This window comes from Paramormyrops kingsleyae, chromosome 22 (assembly GCF_048594095.1).
Source record: "Paramormyrops kingsleyae isolate MSU_618 chromosome 22, PKINGS_0.4, whole genome shotgun sequence".
NCBI lineage: Eukaryota > Metazoa > Chordata > Actinopteri > Osteoglossiformes > Mormyridae > Paramormyrops > Paramormyrops kingsleyae.
Window position 1 is genome coordinate 16,511,199 of NC_132818.1, and position 24,105 is coordinate 16,535,303.

The following is a 24,105-nucleotide window of genomic DNA, read 5'->3' on the forward strand; positions in this document are numbered from 1 at the left end:
GTGCATTAATGAATGAAACCTCAATCCCCAAGTCAGGTCCTCCTCTTCTAACCAAATCAAGTATGTTCTCTGAGAGTAAGACAGGTGGGGCGGTTATCCAGTGGAAATGAAGACTTTATTTAAATGTACAGAGGTGTGGCGATGGGACCTGGGGAGGGTCACGCGGCCTGAACCTCCTCCAGCCTCTTCTTCCTCTTCAGCAGCCTGCGCTCTCGTTCGTACTCCTTCATCCGCATCACGTAGCTGGGAGAGTCACATGGGCGGCCATCGTTAGTGCCTGTTTCCCATGCAGCTTATCCTTCTGGTTATTTTTTATCACTTCCTAGTCAGGGGGTCAGCGCGGCCACGATGGAGCAGCAAGTGAGTAACCAGCAACACAATAAACGCAACTAGGACCTCGAGGTACCAGCAAGCACCTCCGGGAAATATTAAAAATAATAAGGGTCAAAGCAATGAAATCAAGGTACAGCAGCACTCTTGTAACCGGCGATAACCATGACTACAGTCACCAGCAAATATGGGCGTACTTACTCTTGATGCTCGCAGTAGTCCCAGTCGTGCCGTTCGTGCTGGCAGGCCAGGAAGTTGGGCCAGTTGTCCCTCTTGCACTTCATGAGCTTAATGAGGTGGTGAGCACAGTAATCGCGCTGGACGGTCGGCAGCTGGGCCAGGTTCATCTGCTCCTGCGTGGCCACCATCTCTGCCGACGACAGCGGACAGTCACACACCAGACACCTTTACCGGACACTGTATACTAACCCAGTCAACAGCACCCCTGATAGGATAAAGATATAGAATGGATGGGAAAGGAGGTCGAAGACTCACTTAAGAATAGCTACACATCACTGCAGCCAGGAGACACATTCATACATAATGATATAAAACGTGCATATTAGGAGAAGAGCTTTTTAAATAACTTTCTAAATCCAGTTGATCCATATTACAGAATTAAATCACCCAGGAGGGTGGTGTACAGCTAAGCAGGTAAGGACTAGGTTGTTGGTTTGATTCCAGGGGCCGGAAGACTGATGCTGCCGTTAGACCCCTAAGCAAGGCCTTTCACCCCAGCTCCAGGGGTGCTGCATACTGGCTGCCCCCCAAAGCGTGCTTTCACCTGTGTGTATGTCTCATGGAGAGCAAGACGGGGTAGGCGAAAAGAGAATTTCCCCACTGGGATTAATCAAGTATGATAATTCTGTTCCATATTTTATGGAAAACGATGATAATAAATTGGAAGTTTGGTTAATAGTGTGCAATTTTAAGCAGATGAGATGCAATTTGCTACTTAAAAACTGCACAGCTCCTTCATGCCGTTATCTCCATGAACAGACACCTTGTAGAGTTTGACACTGTGCAGGATCGCTAGGTTCAGCTAAATCTGAAAATGCATTAAACACCGTATCGGAGGAGCGCATCAAAACAACTCCCCGCTGCTCAAACACGGCGTTGCGGATATGTAAGAACGGCCTTCATTTCACTAACACTCTTATTACAGGGGTCGAGTCGGTCCTCGTATTAATTACAAAGCAACTCGTCGCCGCACAATCACAAATCGATATGATAGCTCAGGGCCCACACAAGCAAACAAGCTATAATACCACGTATATTCTGCATATTCTGAAATCAACGGAAGTTTTACTGAGATATGTTTATAACTGCCATCGCAACATGTATGTTCCATATTTTCGGTAAGAGCCGTGATAATACCTTTATATAGTAAGTGTGGGTCACCGGTGCTACATGCTAGCAGGCTAATAGTTAACGAGCTACCCAAATACACCCATTGACTTCGTGTGATTCTGTGTACATTATAACACAACGGTGTTAAGCTGCATACACAATACAAACCTCTCTCTTTCCTTTCGCCAAATCCAAACTGTGGGTCGAAACTGGGGGGTTTTAAAGGATCCGGTTCGGTATCCCTTTCCGTAATATACGTTCGGGCCAGATGAGACCCCATCTTGCCTATGCACCAATGAAATTTGACCTCTCAGTCCCTTTTTATATTCGGAATATTTCCCAGTTTGTATGAATCTCTCAGATATACATAAATAAATTGCAGGGGACAGTATTACAGTCACCTCCACAGTGACTGCTGTCCTCCAACTAAAGATAGTTTAGCGTCCTTTACTATGACCGCGGAGCCCTGCTCTCGCTGTCAAGAGGCGGGCTATACGCTCTTCCATCCAATCAGCGTTCGAGTTATGAGCAGAAGCCAATGAAACAACGATATTCTTTGCAGCGGTGCCAGAAGCAGACGGTCCTCGTTTAATTTCATCCCCGGCGGAAAAGGAAACTATGTGCACTTAGTTCCGCCAATATCTTCGATTCGGGCAACATTCTCTCATTATCTGTAAAATAAGCTTGGAGTGAAATTCATTAACCTTGCCTTTTAATTTGTTATGAAATTGACAAGACAATAAGTATGTGGAGTAAGTGCAGAATGTAGGTGGTTAATGTCCCACGTTTTGACAGTATTTTATATCATTATCAATAATAATTATTTATTTATTTTTGGGTACTTATTTCTTGTGCGCTTTTCTTTCCTTTTCTTCATTTAACGTTTTTAAAGGTCTTTCTAAACCCTGTGGTTAAAACAATGCTATATCAATAAAGATTAATTGATTGATATTACTATGAATACAATGGAATTCCTGAATAGTGACAGCTATAATTATTTTATTACTTACTGTACTCAAATAGATTGTATACAGATCAATAAAAAGTGTTACAGCACGTAAAATTCACTACAGATGGATGTGTAGACAGAACGGTAGCATAAGGGAAGAACACTGTACAACAGCGATAGATTTTCTAGTCAATCAAAGATGTCCATAAGAATAAATTATGAATATTAAATCCTACAATTGTTTCCGCAATTAATTAGAATGTAATCATACATCCCAAAATTGCAATAGAGATCTGACACAGTAACATTGTTCCCTTATGCTACGTTATCTTTTGGCCCATATTGCCTTCTTAATAGCATCAGATAAAGAATTACAAATGTATTACATAATTGCAAACGGTTAAAGATTGAAAAGATGTCAGAATGGGCATAAATTATGGGGAGATGGGAGGGCTGTAACCCCCCACAATAATCAAAAACAGCCAATACAACCCCCTGGACTTTAATGGGCGGGGACCCCCCCCAATGCTCAATCCAAAGTTATGCCCACAGTTGTCAGATATCTAGGAAAAATAAACAAGACAAAGTGGTTCATTTGAACTTTTTAATTCATATTTAAAACAGCCCGCCCCCTTAAATAATAAAAAAAAACACCAGAATAACTGGTAGTAGCAATACATGTCGTTTTTTTCCCCCCAAATATTAAAGAATTTATTGAGTACTGAATATGCATCTTACGATGTAGGCGAAGCAAATCCACAGAGGGGGGTGATGTGCCTTTCAGCTACAGGAACCACACACCTACTCCACAAGCTGGTGGGGGTAAACTTCTGGTGGATTATTTACATGCAAATGAGTCCTTCACCAATGTTGATGTGACACGCTGAAATAAACAACTCCATGTGTCCAATATAATGAATGTACCTGACATAAGTTTCTTTTAAAAAGAAAACCTTGCCCTGCCAGTTTAGTAATGCTATTCGCTAAATGACCAGAAACCAAAAGAACATCAGCTTTTCAGGTCATCCGTTTCGATTAAAATGATGATGTGAGGGCCTTTAAAATACTATTAGTGCCAGACACCAGAGCCAATCCATACAAGCAAGGTACCTTGAAATGCCTTTATAACCATAAGCACCACCCTTGGTCATAAATTAATAGTAACCTGCTAAAAATATAAATAGCACAAATGAATTTGCATACAGGACTGACTTGCCCTGCACTAAACTCATTATAAAAAAACACACTGCATGTGTTGGGCAACCACAGCAACGACTTTCTGTAATGTGTAAAATAACGGAAAAATATCCCTACATAATGATCCTTTTACGGGACCAGATGTTGCTTGACTTTGTATGGGGAGAGAGGAAGAACCAGAGATGAGGGATCGACGCCAATCGATTTTTTAATAGTGGCGCCCTCTAGTGGTCCTATTGTTCACAGTACCGCGTGTTCCTGCTTTGGTTGTTTGGGTCCATCAGCAGAAATGCGCCCAGGTACAGTGGCAATCAGCACAGGCCACTATCATCTTCAAAGTGGGTGTTTTGCAGCACCTTCACGTGAAACTCATAAATTTTGAGGGCGGGGCCCAGTCTGATTGACAGTCCAGTTAGCACATCGCTGCGTTGCATCAGAAGGAGTGCCTTTCCATCAATTTCCTATTGGTAGGGGTAAAAATAGCAATCAGTACAGACATGAAAGGAAATAATGGTAGACTGGTCAACTGTTAGCATTAGATAGTTATGCTTTAATTGTGACGAACACAGTCCACTGTGTCAAACTAGAAAAAAAACTAGGCGAACATCATTCAATCTAATACAAAACCATTTTTATATGAACGTAAGCTATAAGACTTCTGCCCAGGTGTTGTCATGTCTGCTGAGCAAGGTCACTTTCCTCATCTGTACCACTGAATATTCCGTGGAATTGCTTGGTCTCTTTCGACATGGGGGTCATAAGGAAGAAAACTTTACTGACTAAATAATTCTCTCTGAGTTTAGTTGCCATTATTATAATGCAATCACTGTAAGCTACTCTACAGTCGATAAATAATCATTTTGATTAATTCCACAAGCTGAGCAAACTGCAGGCAAGTGCACTTCTCTGAGGGAGTATGCCAGCACTCATTGTGGAGGTGCTGCCCCCGTGTGGCAGCCCAAAGGAAGTGTCGGCCAACCTGCGACCGGAACGCTGCCGCCTGCTCCGGGAACCCGGCTGCTGAGAAGTAACTGGCCACATCTTCCACGCTCCACTGGACTGGATCCTGCCTCATCCTCAGATAACTGAAATGGGAATCAAACAGAGCAAAATGTGAGATATTATGCTGAAAAGGGGAGAGAGGGCAGTAAATTAAAGCAATTTTTTTAAAGAAAAAAAAATGTAAAGGACTCTGTTCCATATACACACTTACACTCCTTTGCTCATCCTGTGTGGCTCTTCAGCCATGCCCAGACCCCTGGGAGAGTCAGTTGGAGTCAGCAAACAGGAAGTTGCACTCACATCAGCCTTGCACCCTGGATCTGAGCAAGCAAGTCAGGAGTCAGTGAGTCAGTTCCTGCTCCCATACACTCAAAGGCCCATTAGACATTTTCACACTTCCCTAATTAGAATAGCTAGGTATTCATAAAACAATTACAAATACCAAAACAAAGTAATGTGCTGAACTGTAGAAAAATTGCTTCCACTGGGATTTCATGCCTACAGCCTATTACAATATTTTCTTCCTTCCAAGCCCCAACCTCCACTGCATTTCTAATTATTGTCCACAGTAGTAACACCTCAGACCAGGATTCCCCAACCACTACAGGTCACTTGTGGGTTGTGGGCCACATATCTAAATTAGGGCTTTGTGGTTGGAAAGGTCGAGAATCTCTGCTTGAGACAGTAAGGGGGGGGGGGGTGGTCTGATAATTTATTTGTAGAGAGAAATTCTGGAAACTTTCAGTGGTGCAGAAGTAGTCAAAAAAAAATGACACACAACCACACAAAAAAAAAAAACCAAACCACTGACAAACTCACAGGCATCAGCAGAAATGAAGGGTGTCTTTCCTGCTTCTTCAGAACTCATCACCTGATCCTGAAAACCGAGAGAGAGAGAAGTCAGGGAAAGACACCCAATAAGGGCTGTGTGGGATGTGGTGGTTGTAGCTGTGTGTTTGTGTGTGTGTGCGGGAGGTTGTGTGTTCGTTCCTATCATTGTTGCATTTTTAAGGGACAGCTGAAATATCAGGTCTACTTTCAGCTTAGAGCACAGAGGCTCCCTGGACTGTGGCGGGGAGGCAGAGGGTGTTAATCCGCACGAAGGGTGCGGTTCCTGCCTCCTACTCCGAGTTACAATCGGGCACGTGGCGCTTGAACCACTCCAATGCCATGGGGCTGGGCTCAGACTCGACTATCAGGGCGGGGTCCAGGTGACCAGCTAAGGTTTCCGTTCAGGCGGGGTTACCTGTACGCCTGCAGCATCAGAGATCAGCTGATGGGGTGTTACGGCACACTCCTGTGCTATCGGCTGCTCCTCCGCCACCTCCCTCTTGATGGAGGGACACGTGACTTGGGGCTGCATCTCTGAATAATCCGGGTTCCCTGGGGAAGACAAAAGTGGCAGTTAGACCACAATAATTATTAATAATAACAATGACAAAAATAATTATAATAATATTTTTTATTGGTAATGTGCAATTCTCACATCTAATGCACCACTAAGTGAAAATACAGTTAAGGTAAAATAGCGACAAGATGAAGCAGGCAGAAAAGCAATACAGAAACTGGAGAAAGAATTTAATAGAGGCTAGCTGCAATAGAAATAAATAATTATAAATAATAATATTTATTATTTTATTTACGTAAAAACATAAAATTAACACTCTGGGAAAGTAAACCTAAGTAAGGGAATCTTTTCTTAAAAACTTCAAGAGTGGTTCTCTATATAAATAGGACTCAGAATGGCCGTGTATTCCATGTCATTCATCCTCATTGTCTCTCCAAAAGAACCTCAGTACCCTTCCAAGGTAACCTCATCAACTGACAGCTCCAAATGGCAGCTGCACGTTCATGCAGAGTGCAGGATCCCTGATTTGTACCTGCTTCCTGCTTTGGTTCAGGGCATGTTTCCGGGCAGGACACTGAGGGACACCTCTCAGGCTCGCACTCTTCCTGCTTGACAGCAGTGTGACCAGTAGGGGGCGGAGCAGGCATCCCCTCGGGACTTGTGACGCCACTGGGCAAGCTGGATCCATTCAACAGGACGCTCTGATGAGAGACGTCTGCCGTTTCATCCGTCACTGACTCTCGGATGGGGGGGTCAGGGGACACGCAGTCTGCGGGTGGGGGGACAGCCATGGTCACTGAGTGCCTGTCATTCTCCCCCTGCTCAGTGAGCCTCATGTCCTGTTCCTCTGGAAGCACAGTGCTGTCTCTTCTAGGCTCAGCCTTTTCCTCCTTATCTTCCTCCTCCTCTTCCTCACAGACATCGGTCTCCATGGCCACCAGCTCTTTTTCCCCCTCCTTGAATGGGAAAGTCAAAGAATCACGTGACACATACAAAAGGGGCCAGTTTCCCAAGTTTTTTTTCCACCCATAATTCTTTTCTCCTTCAGCTCATCACATGTTCTTTTACACAGAAATGCTAAAGCTAAGAAAACCACAATAAGAAGTAAACCTACCAGTGGAACATAAAGAATGGTTTTAGTCCAGTCCTTGAATGGTGTTATTCCATTCAAGTGGAAAATGTAACTTTGCAGACCAAGTCTTTTCAGGCTAGGAAACACTAACTGATTTGTACAGGCTAAACTGGAAATGGGACTGTTCCAAAAATGCAGAGTTCTGGGTGCACCAACTGCAGTTTAAGGCACAGTAACCTATGAAATAAAATCGGAGACAAAGTGTTAATCAATGCATATTTGCTTAAAAATAGTAAATTACCTGACGGGACACAGGTAAATGTGTGAGACTGGTATGCAGTGTTAACAGCTCTACAGCCGCGGATATGCATGCATAGAGAGATCATTAATTATTTGCAGTGTGTTTTTTAGGGGAAAATTTTCAGGTTTTCCCATACTAACAGCGCACACTATAATATCCGGCACAGGACATGGGAGAGATTACAGCGCCATATGCCAGATTAATAACAGCGCATCAGATGAGTTGTGCAATGGTTGCGGGAAGTAAATCGCACCCACACCAGCAACTAACCACCCCGCCGACGGACGTCTTCGTCGGTGCTTTAAATAACCAGCGTCCATCGACGCTAATTTCCGCGACGGCCCAAAAACCTCCGCGAAAAAAAAAAAAAACACGTAATGGGCAGACAGCGAATGCGTGCGGCGGCGAGTTTCACATTAGTAACTACTCAGCACGGCTCCAAATCCCGCAACTGCGCCGCTCCTTCCTTCGCAGCCCCGAAGCGGCCAGACGGCACTCTTTAAAGACACGCAATATGCTGGCCGTCCACCTGGTTCACTACAGGGCGGCACCGCTCGAGCCGCACCGGAGAGGCGTCCCGACTCCCAGCCGGTTCAGACCCTATGACGTCTTCGGGATGTTCGCTTCATTAAGATATTCGACAGCAGCCTATATTCACCCTTCAAACTATTTGTTTTTATGTAAAAAGGCACTGCATGTTCTAGGATAGCCGCAACATATATTAATTATGTAAACTTTACCCGTTTGCAATTTGATAGTTAGAGAAACCGTGGTGAATTGAGAATTCCCCGTCGCTCTCACTTTCGGGCAGACGCGCTAACTCGGCTGAGAAACAGGTACGCTGTTTGTTTTTTTGAGCGGGGGGGGGGGTAAGAAAAATAGCCGTGCGGAGAGGGACACGGAACGGCAAACCGGTGCGGCGCTGCCCACGGACCGCGCGCGACACGACGGCGAGTCCCGGGCGGTGCGGCTGCTCGCCTCGCGGCCGGCAGCCTCGCGCTGCAGCGGAGCGCCCGAGCGGCTCCGCTCGCGCGCGCGCCGCACACGCTCTTTTTTTTCCCCTCCTCCCTGCGGAGCGCATCTAGCGAGCGCGAGACGGAGCGGCATCAGCGCCGCAATAGCGCTCGTCGTGCAGGACGCGTATGCCAGGGTGCAGCGCTCCCTCCGTGGCCCCACCGTCGTTTTGTGTGCCTGCTTTTACTACTCGTCGCGCTTTTCACACTTGGGGGGGGAGGAAAGGGGGGAACAGTAAGGGGGGAACAGTGAGGGGGAAAAAAGCCAAGAAAAGCGGAGCAACTGCGCACACCGCAAGTTACACTGCGGCCTGCGACTAACACATATGCACACTATATAAAAACATCATTTTATAGTAATTTCAATCAGATGCCAATGGGACACTTTAGCAATAGATACGCTTCTAAAGTTGCTATTTCGGTGCTAAAAGTTCTTAAATATTGGTGTCCCTAGCAAAGTACAAAATAACACCGCCCGAACTGCGAGACGTGCTGGACATATTAAGCAAGTTACCCGTTCTGTGATGTGCCGTTCGACCAGGGCGCTCTTTGGGTGTCGCGCAGACGCTTTCGCCCCCACTCGCCGGATCGGGAGTGTGATATTCCCGAACCTGGTTCTGCGAAGCCGACCCCTGGCTACCTCCCTCTCTAGAACCACCTTGACTTTGCTGCGGGTGAGCTTTTCCTGCGACATGCGTCCTTGAGAGCTTAGGAATCCCAGTATCTCCTTCAAGCCCAGTGGCGAGGGTCCCGTGGATGCGACGGAGCCCCGTTTTCTCTCCGCTAAGCTCCGAACAGACGCCACCAGTCTGTCGCCGAGATCCAGGCTATTTGAATCAGTTCTGTTTCTCTTAGTCCTGACCCTGAGCTTTGGTTTAATCGGCGGTTTCTGTTTGTGCCTGAGTTTACTGTGGGCATCAGCGCTCCCGCAGGTTTTGATCTTGTTTGAGCCGTAGTATCCGCGCTCAGACGAGGCACTTTCCATTCCCCGATCGTCCTTCTTTTTACCAGAAGAATCACTTCCATTGTTCTTGATAGTTTCATCATCTAGCGTGCTTGCGCTTAGTTTTGTCTGCGGCAGTTTGTCTTTTGGAGCGCTCTCTCGCTGGCCGCTGCCTCCGGCTGAACAGCAAGCTTTATTCCTGCACACCTCTGCGCCACAGCCTATACAATGGTTTTCGCTAGATGGAGTGAGGATGGCTTGGTCCCTTTCGGGGGTAAGGGGCGTTTTGCTCGCTTTGGGGTCGCATCGCTGACTGGCTTCTGCCGGCTCCGTGTCGCCGGTCCTCGGCTGCGCCGCGGCGATCTGCGCGCTGTCGCCGTTGTTCCAATCGGCGTGTTTGGTCTGTACCTTCACAGTGCCGCCGGTCGCCACTTCAGCCCTCTTTCGGCTTTTTCGCTGCACCTTGGCCGCGTTCCGGTAGGAAATAGAGCCCTTATAGCTAACTTTCAACACTGTCTGCTCTTGGATCAGTTTCTCCAGTTCCGAACGGGTTCGATCCGGCTCCGAACCGTGTCGCCTTCGAACCATTCGACATATCCTTTCGAGGTCCGGTCTTGCTTTTCTTGAACGCAGAGAGTCGATCGTCTCCAAAATCCAGTCGCGGTACCTCGGCTCGGACATGATCGGTACGGGTTCGGTCCGATTTGGGCGAGCGCCTCAAACCTGTCGACTCCGAAGTGAATCCGCTATACTCTCACCTACGGTCCGAGCCCGGCTGAGAATGAAGCGGAAGCCTCACTGTACGCCTGCGTTACCCACTTTTTGCGCTTAAGGTGGACTGCTGGAGATCGCGTGCTCCGTTATTCCCAATCCACGGGCGGGGATTATTTAAGGTGGCATTCCGGTGTTGTTATGCGCACCTTCGCGTTCAGGAGGAGTAATGGTCGCTAGCTCGGATAAGTGGGGTCCAAATCTTGGGGAGAAAGGGGGAACAATCTATTCTCGTGCCATTAACACAAACACAAGGCGTGACGACTGCTGCACAGATGCGATGAATATAAATGACAAATTCACAGGCAGTTAATTTTAACAAGTAAAACTTTATTGGAATGATACATGATGTAAAATATTACTTTTTTTTCTCTGACGTACTTCTGTCCTACGGGTCTCCGCCAAGTTGTACGGAAGAGGGAAAATATTTAAGACTGTCAAAGGCAGAGTTACAGTATACAATATAGTATCCAGAAAGGTATGACAGGCTCCACCATTGGGAGAACAGGTTCATGTTACTGAAAATACATTTAGAAAATATGAACGGTATAATAACTTATTTTAAAAAGTAAAATTTGTAAGAAGTGTTAGGAATCGGAGGCAAACCAGACCCACGAAGGAGGTGGTAGTGAAGGGGGTGTGGCTAGATGGACGTACAAGACAGAAATCATAAATAAAAATGAACTGGATTTCCGATGTCATTCATTAGCGTGTCTACAAGGAATGGGGGTTTCCTGGCACGGAATTCTCCCCCCACCACTTAAACCTGATCACTAAAAAGATCAGCAGCAAATTCTGCTATCTTGAGCATCACAAGCAAACGGAGAAGGGAGGGGGAAGCCCCGCGCGGTAAAACATCGCAAAATTTTACCGCAGAGACATTTTTACAAAAACAAAACAAAAAAGCTACGAAAAAATTATTCAAAAAAGTGTAGTGGAATTAATACGTGACAACCTGCTAGTGTTCATAGCGTTAGGCTGTAGGTAATATCGGACGACCCTTAATCTTGGCTGCAAAAAAAAAGAAAAGAAAAATGCCATCTCGGTGGGAACCGAGTACGAACGCAGAACCGGAGACACTGCGCGCACGCGATAACGGTTTTGGCTACGCGAGAGCGAGCGTCGGTTACCCTGCCCCATCCCTAAACTTAACCACACGGTGCACGAGCCTCTGCAGCTTCACCCATACGACAGTCTCACCACAGAACCACGACTAACTTATATCCTTTGCAAAACCATACATTTAAAGCAATTAAAACGAAAGCGGGGGAGCATTTCACGAAACCTTCCATATTCAACCTTAAAATATTAAGCATGATTAGGTTATACTAAATCCACAAAAGGACTTAGTCTGCTTATCGGGCTCCAAATACTTTATAGTTCAGTGAACATGTTTTAACAACGTCGTCGAGCAGTTTAAGTGCAGAAGCCGTCTCCAGGTGGATGGAATGACGCACGCAGTCGAGGGGGGAAGGGGTCACGTGCTTTCAGCGCGCCACACCTATAAATTGTCGACTATACAGTGGCTTCTGCCAGCGGATCATTTCATTTTCTAAATCATACCTCCCTCTGCCGAGAGGCCACGCAGAACGTCTGACACAGTATGGTGTTATGCAGACAGACCGGCACGCACGGATCGGCTATAGGAAGAACATCTAGTCAAGTTAATTCTTGGTCAGGTAACCTCCGGTCAATTACAAAGTTTAATAGGGGATGTGAGGAAACCCGCAATATGTCGGGGATTTAAGCATTAAACATAAAATTGAGTCGATCGATTAATATGGAGACGTATGTCCACCGAGTATAAGCTATCGCAGACGTCATCCTGAAAACCAGCGAGCAGCGAACGGAAGACGCAGGAGCCGGTTCTGGACCCACGGGCGTGTCATTCACGGCGCCCCGCATGCTCTCCTAAAAGTGGCCTGGCAGATCCTTGGCATTAAGACCGTGGGATCGTTAAGCCTTCTTTCGACCAATCACACGTGGTCACTCGGCAAGAAACAAGGGACGCCAGGGGGAGGAGGGGGGAGGGGAGGCAAAGACTTTCAGAAACAACAGAGATTAATCAACCCTTGTTTGGCAAAGCTCCACCCGAGGAAGAGTCTAAGGGAGACATCGACAATACCAGAAAATGAATCATGTCGTGATTTAAAATCTGCAGCCATGTTCCCAGCAATGACAGATAAAAAAGGAACCAAGTTAAGTTAGACCTTAGTCCTATTCTTCAAACCCTTCTCCCTACTCACTGACCACTGTGAAGAAAGAATGTTATAAAAAAAAAAAAAAAAAAAGTGAGAAACGGAAAATACAACACTGCTGGATGTCTGTGGTCTTCAATCTCTTCCAATTATCAGCAGCTCTCCACACAGGAGTTTGGGCTGTTGGTGGATGGAGATTGGCAGCCTAGTGTATCAACTTACCCCACCCCACCCCAAAAAAAAAAACCGTCTCCCATATATATATTTTATATATATATATTTATATATCCATCCCCTTTCTCCTTGGGTTACTGTTAGTTGGGTCTAGAACTCTGCAAACTCCTTTGCACACTTCTCCGTGAAGGACACTCGGATCTCCTCTTCTTCATAGTCATCGAAGTTGCTGGTGTCACCTGGGCCTTTGCATTTGGGTATAAACGGTGCCTCAACCTAAAAGAAATGATTTGTGTTAATTCAGAATCCCAATGCTGACGTCTTCTGTATCCAGTCTAACCAGTACCTGATTCAGGTCAACAAATTGACAGGCTGAGTGTGACCCAACTTTGTCCATTCTTTGATGATCCAGTTAGAATTAAAGCAATCTTCATTAAATGCATTAAGGCCTAGTCCCATGGGATATGTTGCTTAAACACAGTCCTTTTACCTGTTGAAATGTAACTATAGTTTTCCTGTATTTGACCAATAACATTAAGTGCAAGGCATATGGGTGTGTATGCGTTACCATTGCTTGGTTCATTTTAACCAACAGCCAACTGAATCCCTTGATTTGCATGATTTCTAGACCTTCAAGACATTTGCGCAGCATCAACACCTGCTAATCTACTCGATCGCTAACAGAACCAACACATGGAAGCAGTCTGGCCTGCTCACCTTCCTCTGATAGATGGCGATCCAGTCCGTTGTGGCGAACCACTTATGGCCCTTGATGTCGTTGACGCCGTTCTTGAGGTTCCCGAAGCGCTTGGTGAGGTCTACCTGGAGTAGGTTTCTCAAGAGGTCCTTCAGGTCGGAGCTGAAGTGCGAGGGGAAGCGAACCTGAGTAGGAGTACATTAGAGGGTGTGGTCAGTGAAGGAGGTCAGAAAAACCTTGGCGTTTGAGAAGAAGGGAAGAAACTGAAAGTGATAATGAAAGTCAAGTACGGCGAGAAGATAATTCTTTTGACTATGAAGAATGACCAAAGCATTCACGGTATAGCTTGGGGAAAAAACACGAGAATGAAACTGAAGGACAGGACAGAGAAAGTGTAAAGCTGTACGGAAGTTTTAAACTGGTTTCCATGGAAATGGTCATCCTTTGGGAAGGCAAATCAAAGCTGATGGACGTTTTGGCTATGCTGGAAAAGCCATCCATCCATTTTTTTTTTTTAATAACCTCTTATGTAGCACAGGATCACCCCTAGGAGTCTAGAACCTACTGCAGGCGGTACAGGGCACAAGGTTCTGGTACACCCTGGACTGGATGCCAGCCCACTGCAGGACATGTACACACAAGGTCGCACACTTTGGGCAGACTCCACACCCCGTGTGCTGGGCCCACACTCACACCACAACCCTGGAGGTACGAGGCCACAGTGCTGCTTAATGTAGAATCCCGATCTGGAATTTGTCCAAAAAATAATACATGGGAAGCCTCCGCGTCTGAAGGAATCCTACCTTCCCTGAGACGATCTTCTCGTAGATCTGGATGGGCTGGTCAGCGAAGAACGGAGGATATCCAGCAGCCATCTCGTAGATCAGCACTCCCAGGGCCCACCAGTCCACCGCTTTGTTATACCCCTGAGGAATTAGGAGTGGCGGCATTGAGACACTCAGTAGGATACCAAGACTCCATGGCATAGGTGCCAACAATTCACCCCAGCGTTGCTCTGCCAACTTAATTTCGGAAGAAAACGTGGAAACGAGGCACAGAAACTGACGAGCGTACCTTGCTGAGGATAATTTCAGGAGCCAGGTACTCTGGAGTGCCGCAGAGTGTCCAGGTCCTGCCTTTTACTCTCTTGGCAAATCCAAAATCTGTTACCTTGGAAACAGATGTGAGAGAACTTTGCCTCAGACGACAGTGGTTCCGAAATGCCGGTAAAGGGCTCAGCGTTGGCGGCTAAATGCAGACTCACCTGTATGTAGCCCTGCTGATCGATGAGCAGGTTCTCTGGCTTCAGGTCTCTGTAGATGAGGTCCAGTGAGTGCAAATACTCGAACGTGAGCACGATCTGGGCGGCGTAGAATCGGGCGTGTGGCTCGCTGTGTAAGGGGTAGGGAAAGAGAGAGAAAGAGAAAGGATGGCTTCGCCAAAAGATCCAGGGTGACGTTATAGGCTGCTGTGCGAAGTGGAGGGGGGTCGTCAGCTAGCTCACCTAAACCTGCCGATCCTTCTCAAGTGAGAGAACATCTCACCTCCTGGTACATACTCCATCACCATATACAGGTTACTGTTGTCCTGCAGATTGGAGAGACTCATTAGGCACAGACAAACCCTCTCTCATTACCCATCATCTTACATTACGATAAATTCCCAACAAAAACAAAGTTTACGTAAATTAAAAAAAAAAAACAAAAAAAAAACCGAAAACATTGATGTTGATTATTAACAACAAACAACAATAACACAGGTATCTCCCGCTTAACAAACGTTTGCTTTATACCACTTTTACAAAAGATCTACATTAGCATGTTTTTCGCTAACCAAAAGAAATACGAAGAGGATTTTCGCTTTACCGAAAAAAAAGGACAAAAGCAAAAATAGGGTTTAGCATTTGTTTATCACGAACAAAATTATGCACATAGTCTTGCGTGGCATGATGGACCACAACGATCAACGATGGACCACATATACGAGGCTGGTCCCACAAGATCATAGTGGAGCTGAAAATCTGTTAGGGCCTAGCGGTGCTGTAGCCTTCGTAACCTCATTTCGCAACATTACTCACATGTTTGTGGTGATGCTGGTGTAAACAAACCTACTGTGCTGCCAGTAGTATTAAAGTGTAGCACATACTTATGTACAGTACACATTACTCGATAATAATATAAAGTATAAATCAGTAACATTTTATCAGCTGTGCATGTATCACATCGTTCCTGCGTTTACTATATGTTAGTGTTATTTGGTATGATTTTGTGGGTTATTTTTTTGCGTCTGGCAATGCTCAAAAATTTTTCCTGTATAAATTGTTAACCGCTTCTTCAGTTTTCGACCTGTTTTGGCTTACAAAAAATTTCATAGTTAGCGGGGGATACCGGTAGTAATGATGATTATTATTTAGCACTCTTGTTTGCTTATAAAAATGCAATTTTTAACAGGAAATTGAAACATGGCGTCACTGATATGAACAATGAGTAGCCGTGTTTCCTCACACAGGGTTGGGGGGGGGCTTTGAATCCCACCTTTGCTCTGTATGTGGGGTTTGCATGTTCTGTGTCATAAGGATCCCCCTCCACCCAGTCCAAAGACACGCAGGTAGGCTAAGTGGGATCTCTAATTTGCCTGTAGTGTACAACTGGGTGTGAGTGTGTACCCCCTATGCCGCCTGGGATGGGGCAGCAGAGGAGCCTGGAGCAGCACTTGGAAGAGATGGATGTGCATACCTTAAAGGAGTGCTCCACTCGTACAAGGAAAGGGAAACTGACGGCTTGCAGGATGCGCTTCTCGTTGAGAGTGTGCTCAATCTGCTTCAGCTTCACCACCTTGGGGGGGATGGACATGTTTACCAATAAACCCCTTCTCAAACCGGCTACAGAAGAGCTGAATCTGGGCCTCGATCTCCATTCGCCGCTAAGCTGTGACTCTGCATGTTTTCTCCATCTCCTGCGTTATCTAGTCCAATTAGGAGGTTATTTCAGTATTTTTACCAAAATGCAATAACGAGCATTTCCTGACTGCACGATGAAGTGCCTACAAAATTCATATGCAAATTTATTCTAATGTAGCGATATAGTTAGAGCTGAACAAAGCGATTCTGAATTATGGGTGGGGATGCACGGAAATGCATAGGCCACAGATGGTGGGCGGGGCTTCTCTCAGATCAGCCAAGCCCCTCCCACCATCGGCGAGCTTTGGACTCGCTCTCTTTATCAGCACACTGGTCCGCGGCCAAAGTCGAGCTCACCTTCTGTTTGTCTAGGATCTTCATGGCATAATGCTGACCCGACTCTTTGTGCTTCACCAGCATGACTCGTCCGAACGACCCCGTGCCTAGCGTCTTTAGCCGCTCGAACTGGTCCAGCGAAGCTGTGTTCTGGGGGGGGGGGGGGGCGCAACAGAGAATAATATAACTCGGAATCCATGCCATTTTTAGATGCGCATGATGGTTCACAGTATCTGATCTCCCCCACCCAATCCTCACATCTTGGGATGGGCCTTCCACACTTGGCCACCAGGTGGCAGAAAGTCAAAAAATACACAAGGCAGACGTGGGAGAGCTGGCAGCTTTGTGCACGGGCACAAATCGGTGAAGCGCGGCTCCCCCTTGTGTTTGTACCCGAATATAAAGCTGCGAGAGCATGGCGGTGTGCTGTGCGACAGCCAGGGGGAAACGATAGTGCCATGATCAGCGTGCATGTGTATGTGCGTGTCAGAGCACCGTAAACAACAGACAGTAAACAAGCGCTGTATTTATGTGTGAGTGAAGGTAAGCTCTGGTATCAGGCCTTGGCAAGTCCCCTTGTCCAGCCCAGTCCATTCCCATGACGTCCACACCCCATAACCCACCTGTGCTGGGTTCTCCCATTTCTTAAGAAAATCTTCTTTGGCTTTTGCGAGAAACTCCTTCACTATAAAAGAGACAACAAAATAATATTAATAATAATAATAAGCAAACAGCAGCTAGGTTCTGGTGAACAGGTGGCTCTGATTGACCAAATGACAGCTGAAATGTTCTCTCATAAACAGCTTCCTGAACCCAGAGGCCACTAGAATCCCTCTTCCCCGACTGTCCGAAACTTAACAGGAACATGCTATGCCAGAGGATGCAGGCTGGCTAGCCTGGGGTATTCACCGATTCGTCATCAGCCAGTGATCACAAGACCACATGACCGGCTGTGTGCTTAACAGTGTGATTTCCAGGAATCAGCCAATCACGTGCGACCCTGGCCGCCAACCGCCGGCGCCACCTGCGGCAACATCAAAGGACCGCATGTTAGCCATGATAGGACTGTGGTGGGGAGCCGCTCGAGAGAGAAGCCCCCCCCGGATATCTCCGATAACAGGGGACGAGCAGCCGGGGGGCCTGTTCCCGCCATCACCCAGCATGCTACAGGGCTGCACCACTCCTTATCTCTACTGGCTAATCGTTCACCAGAATAACAACCTGTTCCTCCCCGTTATCAGCCCTGGCCGCTCACCGAGGCCACGGGACGTGCTTCTCGAAGCCTCGTCCGCTGAAGCACGGGTGAGAACCCCCACCGCCCGCTAAGGCCAGCGAAGAGATGCTAGTCGCTTTAGCCGTTAGCGGTTAGGCCAGAAGCACACAAATCAAATTTAGCAAAACGATCGCAAGCTAGCAAGTATTACATAACTATCGACGTTGGGTACAACCATCGCTAACACCACTCAATACAGAGCTAGTGTACTAAAGCAGTACAGGACTCCTGGGACAGCACAATCTTCACATGGATTTATTCCAGTTTTTGTCACCGAGACGACCACAAGCGGCACGCTGCCCACAGCCGCTTCCACCTTTGACGTTCCCTCTCGCGGCTCGTCTCGAAAATCCCCCGCCCCATGTTAGTGAGAGCAGAAGCCTCATTAGAGTCGGGCTTCTTTGGGCACGCACACGTGGACACACACACACACACACACACACACACACACACACACACACACACACACACACACACACACACACACACACAGAAAGCGAGCCACACGGAGAGCGCAGCGTGGGACAAAGTCCAGACAGACTTGGCTTTGTTTATTTGGCCCCAGAAGCACGTCCCCTGCAGGGACTCCTCCAAGAAATGGACCCACTACGCTTCCCATGGTAAAACCCCCATCCTTCTATGGAGATGTTGACAGCCCCTTGGGACAGGGACCTCCAGGAAGGTCTGCGGCAGAGCTGTTCAGCTTCGGTGGTCAGAAGGTGGCTAGAACACGTCCTACATAACTGTCACATGACCTAAAAGGTGCTTTAAACGTGCGTCTGCTTGGATTCCTGAAGCCAAGCAGAGCTGCTACGCCGCTTCAGATCTTGCTTGCTTTTTGCCCCTCGCCATCCGTGACCCTGCCTGCTCTTCATCTCCGCCCTCTTCCCATCCTGTCTTGCCATTCTTCCTGTCACATGACACGCTTCTGTCTGTTTCCTCACAACCGTCCATTACCTGCCTCATGTCGCAAGCCTTGGACTTACAGTAGACTGGTGCCCAGCTGTGCCTCCCCAGTAGAGGGATACCTCCCCCTCCCAGGAACGGCTGTGACATGTGCAGATCTGCCCCAAAGGCTCTTATCCCACTCGGAATCTGCCCCAAGTATCTCACAGCTATTGGTCAGGATCTGCTCGTCAACAGCTCCGAGTGACACACTGTGAGAGCGGGAGGTGTTGGGGGGGGGGGAGAAGCAACGGTTATTTCATAATGGCTCTCGGGCCCGACCTCATTTTGCCCTCCCCAGCATCCACAAACAAATGAGAGACCGGGATCAATAGCGCCCCCATCGATTTGGCTACCTCCGCAGGTCCGCAGAGAGTTTATGGGCAATCCCAGATCCGCCGGTCCATACACAGAACCTTCTCGATAAACACGGTCCATCCACACTTCCTTTCTCAACCGATTTCCTACAGACACAAACGAAAACACAATCAAATCCTGCCCTGAAGCACTATTGGATTGTATTTAGTATTTTTTTTTTTCTTTTTAAGAAAAAAGGGAGACAGCCCTATGTTTCCAAAAACAAACAAAGCTGTCGAGGTCCCTTTAAGAACAGCCAGGAAGTGGATGTACACAGACCTGCCCTTGTTATGCAAGTGAGCAGAAGCCGTGGGGATATTTTTAGATACTGTGAATGCTCCACCTTGATTGTATGTCAGAAGACTGGCTGTAAAAAAATACACACGGGGACCCCAGGCGTGGAGACGGATTACCGACAAACACACGCACAGCCCCGACAAGGCAAGTCCAATCGGCACCATGGAGACCGACCCCTGGACCGGTCGCCTTGGAGAGAAACTCCCTAACCCGTTGCCCGGTCCATCCACACGCCCGCCCACTCTTTCAGACAGACGAACGCGTTACCTTGGAGATGGACACTGAGCCCCGTCCGGGTTGCCGTGGATACCCAGCTCCAAACAACCACCACAAGCCGTTAAATTAAAACAAAAAAAAAATTTAAAAACACAAGGCTCGCCCACCCAGCTTCTGATCCAGACATCAAAGGGCACCACCAGCTACTGGCCCCCTGTGTGCTTTCGTGATGACCTCTTCTTCGGCAACGTTCGCTTGCAAAAGTGCTTCATCTACAACAGCAGGCCTTCTCGAGAGCCGCACTTCTTTGTTTTGTCCACAATCGGACCTTCCTGCAGTAGCTTACGGGAGATTTACGTCCGGGAAAAACATCTACCCAGAGTTAGGAGACCAACGAAGAAGGGTATCCAGTGGGGGGGGATAAATATCTCCCTTCCTAAAAATGCTCTTGTATTTCCCCCCCAGCCTGACTCACGCACTCTGGCCGTAGGCCGCGGGCTCATCCTGGGTCCGGTAGTGAGCTTGCTCCCCGCTCCAGGTGTCCCTGAGGCAGGGTCCGCCACGATGGAAGAGCTTCCCTGTCAGCCTATGCAGGGCTGACATGGTCAGCAGCACAGTGGCTCAAGCGCTCTGGGTGGGTGGAAGACGCATCGGGGACACAGAGACGGTGCCAATGTCCCCCAGGGAGGGATGGATTCCTGGCCTAACTGCGGGATCTCAGCCAGCAATGTTGCCTGGGTCTCCCCCGTGTAGAAGCAGGAATCCCAGTGCTTGTTCTGGAGCACGACTCGTCCGTAGCGCTGGGGCCCCCTAAGCACACGCCACTCCCCGATTTCCCGTCCCAACCCAATCCCATCAAACCCATCCCCCCCTCCCCCCCCCGGTTCCTTCCTGTGGGCCCCCTCATCAGCCAAATATGTCAGGACTCAGACAAGCCTGTCCAACAAGGGTAGGAGCCATTTCCATATCCAGTTCCGGAGCAGAAGGCCATGGGTCTGTCCTGGGCAGACCTGCAGCTGTTACCGGAAAAGCAACTCGCCACAGCTCCCCAGCTTATACCACCTCGCAGATAAGCATGATGCTAACAATCCCCGTGGCAAGGGCACGTGGCGACAATCACCCCGGCGATTCTGGTCAGGCCTCATTCCGAACAACTCCCATCAAAGGCGACCTCCCTGTGGAGGTGGCCTCGCACATTTCAGTCACGGAGAGTCCGCCATGCGGCAGCTTTTGCTCTCATCACACGCGACTCGGCGCGTCGCGTCGACTCGTTTGGGAGGCGACTCTGCCGAGGGCACTGCCCTGTCCCGCAGCTCACGCCGAATATTTACTGAAGTCATTCGACCAGTTTAATTGCCGCGCCTCCCTGTGAGAAGTTTAACCTTCAAGCCTCGGGTCACGTGTTAAATAACTTAACCAGTGCACCGAGTAAACAAATTACAAAGCAGACGACTGTCACAGTCACTAGTCAGAAATGCTTTCTAAGGTAAAACAAGTAAGTCTTGGGCAGGGATCTGTTATTCTGTGCCTGTGTGCACGTTACCCGTGAAGTGCAATGGGGGTGTCTTGCTGGTGGTGGGGGGGGGGGTGGGGGGGGCAGGGACTGCCACACAAAAGAGGCCACTTTTTCTGAGTTTGCTCTGTCACATGTTGTTTGAGAGATCGTTCTCTATATCAGGACCCGACCCCCAGGAGGAGGGGAGAGCGCGTGATCCGTCAGAGCCAGTGCCTCACTAGCAGTTAACCTCACAACCAGCTCAACCAACAGCCTGGTGTGTGTGTGTATGGTGGGGGGGGGCTCACACAATATACAGAAAGCTGAGGAGTCAGTCTCCTCTACAACTCCTCTCAAAGCCAGACCAGGGGATCCCGGGGATGGCAGCCAAGATGTTTTAAAAGCCTTTCTGCTTTTGGAAAAAACACTCTTTATCTCACAGTTTCCAAGAGCAAGAAAAGAAATCGAGCTAAAGGGGTCATGAGCGATTCCCATCCTGGGTAAAGAGCAGCGTACACACGCATATACAAACACACGACTGCCAACGACGAGGCGACCACAGACGAGCCACAGAAATGAATGAACATTTAAACCACACTTGGAAAAACCTCTAGTGCCAAAAGCTGAAAGCCCAGCAATTTCGCGACGACTCACCGCTGACCTTTCGCTGCACATTCACAGCCGATATCAGTTTGCGAAGACCTACTGACCATTTCTGGATACCGGCCAGAGGCAAATGTGCCCAAAAGCTACACAAACGTTACACACAGACACACACACACACAACCCCACTCCCCCCAATTCCCACAATAAAGAGACTATCTACATCATCCCTGACAGGCGAGGAACCAGATGAGAGCCCAGCCCATACCCAGAAGCTAGAGGCCCACTCATCTGGCCCTAGAGCACGACATCGCTCCACTCAGTTAGGGCTGAAAATGCCACCCTCCTCATATGCCACAGCCAGTATCCAACCCCCCGTGAGGCTCTGCATCAACTCATACATTTAACTCTCAGTTCCACAATAACTTCGTTTCTCCGACAAAAAGGGCCAAACCGTGAAATGCATCGATGTTATGGCTTGGTTTATTGTTATTGTAGTATCACAAGCGTTCTTTCAAAGGGGAAATGCCGAGTGCGCGCGGGGGGTGGGGGGTGGTGGCTGGGGGGGCAATCCTTTTCATTAATCTAAATACGGCTCGGTCCTCTAACAAACAACCAATCTCATCTACTGTCCCTAAAGGGGAGGGGGCGGGGAATGCAACACAGCAACGGGGGCTTCTGATCACGCAACAAGTAGCAGGACCCAACTACACACATCCCTGCCCCCCCACCCCCGCATGTTAAAAGTGCGGATGGCATGTCGTGCGTACACTGTCAGCCTGTCCGAGACATTCACACCCCCGATGGGATGACAAGCTCAAACCCCCAGCCGGGTCGAGGTACAGAGCAAGACTATTCTACACGACAATAAGGCTCAATATCAGTATTTATTCTTCTCCAAGTACATATGAGAAATCAAGGGAAAATAAGTTGCTCCCCTAACCAGCAGATCAATGGCTTGGCTGCGCTGGGCCCGATCACTGCAGTGCCATTACCATCACGGTGCATTTCGCCTCGGCTCTGCATGGCTACCGCGCGTCTTCTCACTACCATTCGGAAGGAGGCCAGTTTTCCAGCTAGCTAGGCGCTTTCTGGTAACGCTACGGCCCCACTGAGTAGGCGTAAGCTGGTCGGGGCTCGAAGCCGGAGCACGGCCGACGTGCAGCTAACAATCAGGCTACGTGAAAGCCTTGCAGCCCCTCTACACATCGCCATTACCGTAGTGAAAATGCTCACCGCTTTCCATCTCGCTGCCCTTCTTGGCGGTGGGCGCGTTGCCCATGATTGCAGGCCGAGCAGGGAATCCCTTGACTCGGCGATCCCGGCTGTTCTCTTCACGATCCTTTCCAGGACGGGTCTGGGCTGCCTGGACCTGATGGTACAGTCGACTAGCTAGTTATGTAGCTAGCTAGCTAGTATGCGAGCTAAAATGCATATATTCGCCTTAATAACTCCCGTGCACTTCTTTCGTTGCTCCCTTAGGAGGAGGAGGGGAAAAAGCAGTTGCGATCTCGCGAGCGCGTATATCTGCTACCAGTGGGACGTTGGTGGGGGAAGCTCGCCTATTCCTACGCTTATGTTAAGCTTCCGACACCCCCGGACCCAGTCCAGCACGCCGAACCCGGTTCGGATCTTCTTTCCTCACCTGTACCTTCTCGTAGCCACCACCGCGGTTCCCCCTCGGATCTACGTTTTATTATTATTTTTTTAATCCTCCCCGAGATCAATAACCCGAATTAATTCGAGTGCCCACTATTCAAAATACTATTCCCTTCCTTTCCCGACCCCGGTTCCGAAGCCTTGTCTAAATCCACTACCGATAACAAAATACCCAGACCGACATTCCCCCCCATTAATCCTCGGACTTGGGTTGATAGGTTGACTCCAGCCTTACAAGATGTACCGCCTTTGCCCAGAGCCTATAGGTCACTTCAATATGATAGACAGTTCACATCGGTTATTGATAGGATACAAAACGTTGTGTCAAATCTTTGAGCCATTTTGATTAGTCAATATTCAACTGTCAAAATAATTTCCCCCCGCCCCCATACACCAACGAATAACGTCACCTATTATTTTCCTCCCAATTCGGCCACGCCCACATTTCTATTAAATAATTTTGGTTGGCTAATCCGCCAAAATGTGTTGGTAGTCTGACATAGAAACCGCTCCATCTGTAGAATTTAGATTGGTTATCAAAAAGCAAGGCGTCTAATACCAATGGCCTCGCCGACCCCCTCCCGCCCGGATAATCTGTGATTGGCCGAGTGACGTCAGCAGCAGTCTATTTATAGAAGGCTGGTCAGACTTTTAAGGCACGAGTAGAGTCTACGGCTGCA

The 24,105-nt window shown here is 48.2% G+C and overlaps 3 protein-coding genes across 7 annotated transcripts; all 3 read right to left on the minus strand.

Moving 5' to 3' along the window:
* Positions 1 to 93: 93 nt before the first annotated feature.
* On the minus strand, positions 94 to 2,184 carry ndufb7 (NADH:ubiquinone oxidoreductase subunit B7). The gene is made up of 3 exons (XM_023821962.2): positions 1,849 to 2,184; positions 532 to 700; positions 94 to 243 (listed from the first exon to the last, which is right to left on the minus strand). Exons 1-3 carry the CDS (start codon positions 1,958 to 1,960, stop codon positions 159 to 161), a joined length of 366 nt encoding a protein of 121 aa, XP_023677730.1. The 5' UTR covers positions 1,961 to 2,184; the 3' UTR covers positions 94 to 158.
* A 1,035-nt stretch (positions 2,185 to 3,219) lies between these two features.
* On the minus strand, positions 3,220 to 10,509 carry LOC111849208 (sterile alpha motif domain-containing protein 1-like). Its single transcript, XM_023821899.2, has 7 exons — positions 9,077 to 10,509; positions 6,709 to 7,132; positions 6,075 to 6,211; positions 5,648 to 5,705; positions 5,040 to 5,148; positions 4,806 to 4,911; positions 3,220 to 4,287 (listed from the first exon to the last, which is right to left on the minus strand). The coding sequence occupies exons 1-7, from the start codon at positions 10,184 to 10,186 to the stop codon at positions 4,138 to 4,140; spliced, it is 2,094 nt and encodes a 697-aa protein (XP_023677667.2). The 5' UTR covers positions 10,187 to 10,509; the 3' UTR covers positions 3,220 to 4,137.
* A 76-nt stretch (positions 10,510 to 10,585) lies between these two features.
* On the minus strand, positions 10,586 to 23,672 carry LOC111849218 (cAMP-dependent protein kinase catalytic subunit alpha). Of its 5 annotated transcripts, none has more exons than XM_023821915.2 (11): positions 23,003 to 23,672; positions 19,155 to 19,262; positions 17,204 to 17,265; positions 16,602 to 16,730; positions 16,081 to 16,179; positions 14,850 to 14,932; positions 14,610 to 14,736; positions 14,420 to 14,515; positions 14,149 to 14,271; positions 13,366 to 13,530; positions 10,586 to 12,924 (listed from the first exon to the last, which is right to left on the minus strand). In XM_023821915.2, the coding sequence occupies exons 1-11, from the start codon at positions 23,046 to 23,048 to the stop codon at positions 12,799 to 12,801; spliced, it is 1,164 nt and encodes a 387-aa protein (XP_023677683.1). In that variant the 5' UTR covers positions 23,049 to 23,672; the 3' UTR covers positions 10,586 to 12,798. The 5 variants fall into 5 exon arrangements, with proteins under 5 accessions (XP_023677683.1, XP_023677682.1, XP_023677685.1 ...); XM_023821914.2 differs by lacking the exon at positions 23,003 to 23,672 and adding an exon at positions 20,148 to 20,467; XM_023821917.2 differs by lacking the exon at positions 23,003 to 23,672 and adding an exon at positions 19,720 to 20,107.
* Between the last annotated feature and the right edge of the window lie 433 nt (positions 23,673 to 24,105).